A 7,732-nucleotide genomic window follows, 5' to 3' on the forward strand; every position below is an offset into this window, starting at 1 on the left:
TTTGAATTTTCTTGATATTCACTCCTTTACCCCCTATTTGTGTTAAAAAAGATAAAAATACCCTCATAAGAAACATTAGATGCCACTTCTGAATTCTGAAGGCATGCTTAAATCGAAAGGAATAGTAAAAAGAAAAAATAGATGCCCTCTGACCTTATAGGAAAAATAGCAGATGGATTTTATCAAAAAGATGAAAATAAAAAATAAAAACAGGTCACTGGTTAATCCTTCAAATTTGGAAATAAAATGCATTATGTGGAGACCTTTACGAGAAACACTAATAGGGTATTTGGAATGAATCGAATGGTGATTTTTAAGGTTAAACTTACCAAACCCTGTCTAGGAAGTATTTGTGAAGAACCATCAAGTTCACTAGTGGCTCAAAATGGCTGGTATAGCATGAAACCAGTCCGGAGGCTTGCCTCCTGATCAGTACTGCAGATACCTGAACAATGTCATATGATAAATTTCACATTTATATTCAGTCTATAATGTAATAAGAATATACTGTATTTTGCCTGATATGCAACTCTTCCCTGCTTGAGTAACAGACAAATCCACAGGCTCCAGAACTATCAAGAATAGCATTTTTGCCTCTTCATTATCTCACGAAGGTAGAACTAGCTTTGTCTCTCTCCGTATATCAAAGAAGAAACTGTAGTGCTGATTTAACTCCAACCACATTTTCGTTTTTGAAAATGATTCAACATATGATCATAGAACAAAATATTATAACTGATAGTATATTTTGGACAGAAAAATTAAACTGAAAGACTTGTGCTTCAGAAATTTGATCTCGAGGGCCCAACTTACCTTCCCTGAAAGTCGAACCTTCTTGTAGATAACTGAAGGTGCAAAGAACTATTTATGCGTAGTGTAAATGTGTCCCTAAGGACACTAAACAAGGTTAGAAATATCGCGTTAAGGGCCCCAGTTAACTCAGCTGTCAGAATTGCACGAGACAACTTAAAACTCCACTTGCAAGAAGATCAGAAATACCAAGCTCAACATGAAGTGGCTTTAGCCCAGGTTCCTCCAACAAGCTGAAAGCTGTTACTCCATAGTAGGAATGATAAAGATCAGGCCACTCTTCTGGGAATTTGCTGAAACCGCCATACTGGTTTAAGATACACATCACAGCCAGAAATTACAAACTACAAAGAGAGCAGATTATTTAATAATATAGATACAACTAAAAGGCACTTGTACAACTAAAAGACACTTGGAAATGAAAAAGGTACTACCTGGGACTGACAAGTAAGTAAAAATCTACGAAGAGCAGCCTTGTCATAGAAGTTATGGGCTCCTAAGATCTTTAAAATCCCACCAACCCTGCAAAAGAATCACTCAGCCTTTATAAATTGCAAGAAATGGGACTAATAGTTATAATAAAACTAGAAGTCAGTATTTCTTACCAAAATGCATAACATGTATCACTTGCCTTGTTGGGCCGACCTTGAAATCCCCCATCAACAGCTTGCCTCTGCAGCAGAACAAGAAAAATAGTTATGCAAACTATAGCTCTTGTGATCTTGGTGAGAAAAAAAAAAAAAGGAAAATGTTTAACGGGTGTTAGATACAATAAACCCTGCTTAAGTTAAAAAAGAAAAAGACCTGCAAACACCACTCTAGCAACATTGGCACATCAATTGCAGAAGATGATGGCAATTTAGAAACAATATCATCTTTAATAAATCCCATCAGATGAAGAGCAGCCACTGCACAGTATGCCGCACCACCTGTGTTGCTAAAACAAAACTTAGATATTGATCCCCTTCAGAATATTGAGAACAATTGCATAGAAAGCCAGCCAAGCCAGAATGGGGCAAACGGTCTGTGTCCCATGAAAAAGTAATTTCTGGCATTTAAATGTTTGTCTATTTCAAATGATATTTGTTATCTACCAACCATGAGATTCTGAGTCAGGAACTAGACCAAAGCCACCATCATATGACTGCTCAAGTGATATATGAAAAGAAGTGAGAATGTTACGTAAATCAAGTATAGCTGAAAATATAAATAAGAGAAAAGGATTCAAATGTAGAAAGGAACCTGTCAAAGAAGCTAGAGATACATTAGCCAGGTACCTTTTTTGTTTCTATGAACACACTAACCTGGCAATTGCATATATATTCCTTTGCCTTTTCTCTGTTCATTCCACTCCAATCGTCTAATATAAAACATATTGCAGCTGAGACAAAAAAATTCTGATGTTAAAGGAAAAAAAGGGCAAAGTTTTCTTTGTTTGTATTTTTTGGTATAAATGGTAAAGTTAATGCAACAATGCCATCAATATGTTCAAATAAGATACCTACCTGCACAATATACAAACCTGAGGTCTTTCTCTGCCCCATTCTGAATTGGCATAAAACTGTCAAATCAACCAAGAAAAAATATGAGAATGACAGAAATAAATAAATAATGAATAACATAAGTTTCATGCGGACATCCACCACATAGTACACTGTAACTGTACTCGTGAAAGCATACATCCTCTATCCTTGCCTAAAGGTAATGTTTGCATCCTGTGAGATAGGATGAATGAATTTAAATAGATGACATAACTTCTATCCTGATAAACTTCAACCCTCGGTTTTTCCCTTATCTCTTTAGTATTTCCCCGTTTACATTTCAAGCTACTCATTCTTATTAGCATCTCCCCATTTAAAAGAACAAAAGAAAAAAGACAAAGACATTAAACTAAGAGAAATAACAACTGTTTCTTATTCTTTTCCAGTACTTCTCAACTGAAGTTATTTAATCCATCCCAGTTTGAACTTTGTACTTGTTAGAAGTTCACTTGTTTTGTCTGATTTGGACATCTTGAGGCAGTGTGCTATTCGAGGGAGATTAACAAAGTTAAATGCTTTTCATACTAAATCTGGGGATCATTGGTGTGTACTCCCTAACTTGAAGCAGAGAAAAACTAAAAGAGTACCGTGGTTGTTGAAGTCCAAAACTTATCCTACAAGTGCAAGCTCAAGAATCTGGGCCGTATAGAAGACAAAGCCATGACAAGCCGAGCATTCGAATTTTGATTCTAGAAACAGAGTTGGTTGTGTTTTTTTTTTAAATGCATAGAAAAGGGAGCTGTGCGACTTATTATATAGCAAGCTAAAGCTATACGTGTCAAAACATAGCCACAGAGTCTAGGTTCTGAAGCTATAAGCCCCATCTTCAGGGGGAGTACTAGAAGTTGCACTTTTGAGTTTATTTAGTTTTCTATATTTTTTGGGGAAGTGTTTGCCTGTAGAAACTTGATTCCTAGAGTCTAAGGGGAGCAAGAACATTATTGTAATTTTTACCATTGATTAAGTCATAAATAGGGGAGATAAACCTCTAAACCCTAATCTCTCCCACACTTCCATTCTGAAAATTTTGCAATAATGATTAGCACTGCTGCTTAGCATAACTACACATTGCGGATAAAAGTATTACTGGTGACACATCAGAGCTTTTCAGTTGCAAATAGCATTATATATATCTCCTTATGGTGGCTGGCCACAGCACCATCTATTTTAACCATGCAAAGTGCAACCAATCGACAAATTCAATATTTAAATCCATCCAACAATCTACGATCTAACGCCTAAAGAAGAAAAATATGAACATGTAGCCCAGTGAAAGCAGCACTTCCTCCTTTTGTGCATTGAAATATCAGAAGATGCAGGCATTTCCATTCTCCAGTGAACAGGCAATATCCATTTGAAGAAACAGAGAATCTCAAAAGACATTTATGGAAGTACGTTTTATGTAGCATGGGCAAGATAAGTATACAAGAAAAACAGAACGAGAATAAATCCATTGATATTCTAAACCAATTTTAGAAAAGAAACAAAAAAAAAACAAAACAGGCGTGGACTTGACCAACTTAGTTTGGTAGAAAGGCACCGGTTTTTTCCAAATTTGGAAATTTATGTATTGAGCTTCTCGTAGTTCATAAAACATTACCGTTTTGCTCTCTTAGAATTGACATTACAGAACGAAGCTGAAGACAATACAGCAATATCAGCAGCTGTGACTCAAAATATACCTTCCGTCGGGCTGCTGAAGGTTCCTCATAGAGATCAAGATTGACTCAGGGTCAATACTCAGTAAGTCGTATCCAATTATCTTTAATATAGCTAGAGCACAATAAGTACTTGCCAAGTGACTACCATTGCGTCTCACATTCTGTCAACAAATTCTAAATATCAACTTTTGAAATTGACACAGACAATAATGAAAGAACGAAGTCAGATTAGAGAGGAAACAAAAGTATAGGGTCAAAATGATTCAATAACAAGGACATACCCCGGGATCATGTCGTGGAAACTGAGAACTTCGCGAACCATGAAATCCGAAGAATTCGCCTGAACAAGTCAAAAAGCCCCACTCTCATTGCGTTAAAATTGAAAAAGATAAATTAACTAACTTTTCACGGATGAAATATAGGTACCATCGTGTAGATCAGACTCATCATTGGGGCACGCCCGTAAGGATAAAACCCATCTCGCAACTCGATCCTTGTCGACCTGAAATCGAACACCAGTGGAAAGTCACAACCTCAAAATAATAGGGGAAAGATAAAAAAAAAAAAATTGAGAGATTTAGTTCGTTTAACGGTTACTCTATCTAGTGCACCAAGGATGTCAAGACCCGAAATGGCAAAATAGGCGAGTGTAATGCGATTTATTTCTTGGTCCTGGTACTGCCAAGGGAGAGCATCCAGCATCATATCAAGATAGAAAATATGACGGTCTTTGTCGAAGAAGTAAGAAGAAGAATCCATCGCTGGATTTTGAATGAGTACTCAAAAAGCGTGGAGAAATTTGTCTTCGTAACCTGGGATGGATTCGGAAATTTCAGTGAGTTTTGCTTGCTTCTTTTTGAGAATTCCCTAAAAGATACAGGATCGGAGGAGAATTGGCAGGTTTTGAATTTTGAGTTCTTCTGAGATTGGACGAGAATCGGGAATGAAAAAGAAAGTGCCCTATTGAGTACAGAAAAATGACACTTAATTAAAAAAAAAAAATTGTTGAACCGAACCAACCAACACATACGGGAACTTGATTAAACTCATATTTATCTCACACATGTATCAATACTAGGAGATGGGTACAAATTGTAATTTGGAGGGCATTTATTTTTACAAAGTCCAAGGGGCGCCACCTTAAGGATAAAAGTGGTAATTTGATTTTGGTGGAAGTTTGATTCCTTATGATCATATATCAATTAGGATATGATTTCATATCAAGTTCTCAAGCGCCTTCATTTTAAAAATCCAAATTAGTTGTGTTGCTGAAATCACTATGGATTCACCTTAGGATCGGTGTAATCAATTTTACATACTTGATTGTCATATTTGCCTAACAAAGGCTTATTTGTTCTTTGAATATAAAAGCAAGTCACCCTTTCTTGTAGTCCAATCAAAACTTGTACAAAGTGATTGGAAGTTGTGAAAAAATCCTTAATTTGGTCTAGGTGTTTGTACCTAGAGTTGACCACAGGTTAACTCTCACATTGCTTTTGATGATAACAAAATTTAATTGAACTAAAAACTTACATATCTAGTATTTCAGATACTTAACATTCAAGAGCATCTCAAGGTCTAAAGCATCAAAGCTAAAATAACGACCTCAAGCACAAAATTAAGAACATCTCGCGAAGAAATACCCACAAGGAAGAAGTCAATGTAAGTACTTGAGTTCAAACTTCAATAGACAAATAGTTAAATTAAGTCATATTATGTAAGAAAGTTTTCTAATTCCTATTCCTAAAGTACTTGTGAAAATCGAAGTTGTAGAATATTAAATTACATATACACGTTTAGAATCATCATACATATCTTAGAAACATGTTAAAGCACTGAGAAAAATTCTCATGCTTTATAAATACAAATAATTTTATTTGGCATTGGAATGATCAGTTAGTCACTGATTATGATCGATCATCTAGAACTATGTTGCCCAGAAATATAAAGCCTGATGGATCAACCATAATCGATTAATTGATTAATCGATCATCCAGAACATGGTCATTTCATGTTATAACGCGTGGTCGATCATACAACAGAGATTGATCGATCACAGTTATCCATGCAAGTTGAATTAACATGGAATGATCGATCATCCCACCAAATTGATCGATTGGACAGAACCTTGCTAGTTAGGGACTTCAAGCATGATCAATCAAATAAAAACACACCAATCGATCGTACTTGTTTTGCACTACCAGAAGGTATCTCGATTGATTGATAAACCACTGGCAATGATCGATCAACTTAATTTTTTTTGGAACAACTGTAACATGTTGATAGATTAATCCATCGATCAATAGCCGTTATGAAGAAAAAGTAGTCATTTTGATCGATCGATCAATGGTCTGATTTTTGCCAATAGGTAAATAACAACTAATTTGAGTTGGGGAAGCTATAAATACCCCACCAAACCATGAGCATTTATTGGCATATATTCAAGCTACCAAGCTTTATCTTGCAAAATCCCACTTTGAAAAAACTTTCTTCTCTTTCAATCATCTTTGCATGTATGATAGTACAAGCTCATCTACCATTCTATAACGTGCTACGAAGGAGGATGAAGTTTGAAATCTTTCAAGGAGAAGCATCTCTCCAAGTAAGGGAGTGTATTTTTCCATTTGTTTTATGTTATTTGTGAAAGGTTCATCTAGAACCAGATAATCTAGATAGAAAGGCCTAGTTAGAGCTAGAATCTAGCAACAATCTGTTGGGGAAATTGGATTGTATGAAAATCGTGTATTAAGCTACACATGGCTAAAGAGCGCTGGAATGTCTTTGAATTTTTTTAGCAATTAGAGCATAATAGTGGAAATTTTCCCAAGCAAGGGTTCTTGGGCGGTGACCATCATTTAGGGAACATCGAGAACAAAAAATATTTTTCTCCCTATAGTGTGTGCATGATCGTACTTACACTGAGTTGCTTATTTGCATGATATTTTTTTCTTACACAAAATGATTTTAATTTGAGTATATCAATTCATCTCTCTCTTGAGAAGCCACATGGCCCAACACCTAGGAAGCGACATTCCAACACACATACTTCCAAAGTCATTTTTTTTTAAAACTAGGAGAGACTATAATGGTAAATTTTAATAAATTTGACCAAGTTTAACTTTTTTGGGGTCACCAAAATTTTTCGAAGTTAACTATACCGAAGATACATAGCCAAGTAACAAAAACACAAAACTTGAAAACAACATTGAAGCAAGATATTGCATACCTCGAATGAGTACATCATGGAGTGATTAAGTCTGGCAAAAAAAATCTCTCATTAGAATAGAAACTTGGATAAAAAAACTTAGATTTTAGGAAAAAAGGAAACTCAATTCACATCAATGCTTGGAGAGATAATTGGAGAGAAAATAGGGGAAAATGAGAGATTTTTGGCATAATCAGCCTTTGGTACTTCTATATGGATATCTCCAAAAATATAGCTTAGAATTACCAATGGTTTGTTGCTAAAGAAACTAGACTCAAATAGCTTTAAATTGATGCATAATTTGATGTAAAAAATTTTGTTCTTGAATCTTTTATGACCTCTTGATTTGCTTCATTCTATTGCATGACCCTTGTCAACTCCAGTGCAAATATCTCCCAAAATATAAATCAGACTGCATGAAATTTTGTCCTTCTAAAACTAGAATTTTATACATTTCATCCAAGTCTAAATTTATTCATAAAATATACTTATTTTGAGAGAAACAAACTGATAGA

The 7,732-nt window shown here is 35.2% G+C and overlaps 1 protein-coding gene across 1 annotated transcript; it reads right to left on the bottom strand.

The window, feature by feature from the left end:
• Positions 1-486: 486 nt before the first annotated feature.
• Positions 487-5,027, bottom strand: LOC137940893 (geranylgeranyl transferase type-1 subunit beta-like). The gene is made up of 11 exons (XM_068786012.1): positions 4,610-5,027; positions 4,439-4,514; positions 4,294-4,352; positions 4,034-4,173; positions 2,316-2,371; positions 2,115-2,191; positions 1,909-1,954; positions 1,615-1,739; positions 1,416-1,483; positions 1,245-1,332; positions 487-1,117 (listed from the first exon to the last, which is right to left on the bottom strand). The coding sequence occupies exons 1-11, from the start codon at positions 4,769-4,771 to the stop codon at positions 947-949; spliced, it is 1,068 nt and encodes a 355-aa protein (XP_068642113.1). The 5' UTR covers positions 4,772-5,027; the 3' UTR covers positions 487-946.
• Positions 5,028-7,732: the final 2,705 nt, after the last annotated feature.

Source organism: Aristolochia californica, unplaced genomic scaffold, assembly GCF_029961685.1.
Source record: "Aristolochia californica isolate CCGP_79_NKW_82.1479 unplaced genomic scaffold, dmAriCali1.0.hap1 SCAF_10, whole genome shotgun sequence".
In the NCBI taxonomy this organism is placed as follows: Eukaryota; Viridiplantae; Streptophyta; class Magnoliopsida; order Piperales; family Aristolochiaceae; genus Aristolochia; species Aristolochia californica.

Bases quoted from the DNA above. Each gene is read 5' to 3' on its own strand.
- LOC137940893 (XM_068786012.1), bottom strand. From the start codon at position 4,771: ATGGATTCTTCTTCTTACTTCTTCGACAAAGACCGTCATATTTTCTAT. The intron at 2,192-2,315 runs GTAGGTATCTTA...TTTTTGTCTCAG, and splicing joins CAGGTTTGTATATTGTGCAG to CTGCAATATGTTTTATATTA. The intron at 1,955-2,114 runs GTTAGTGTGTTC...TCACTTGAGCAG, and splicing joins AATATATATGCAATTGCCAG to TCATATGATGGTGGCTTTGG.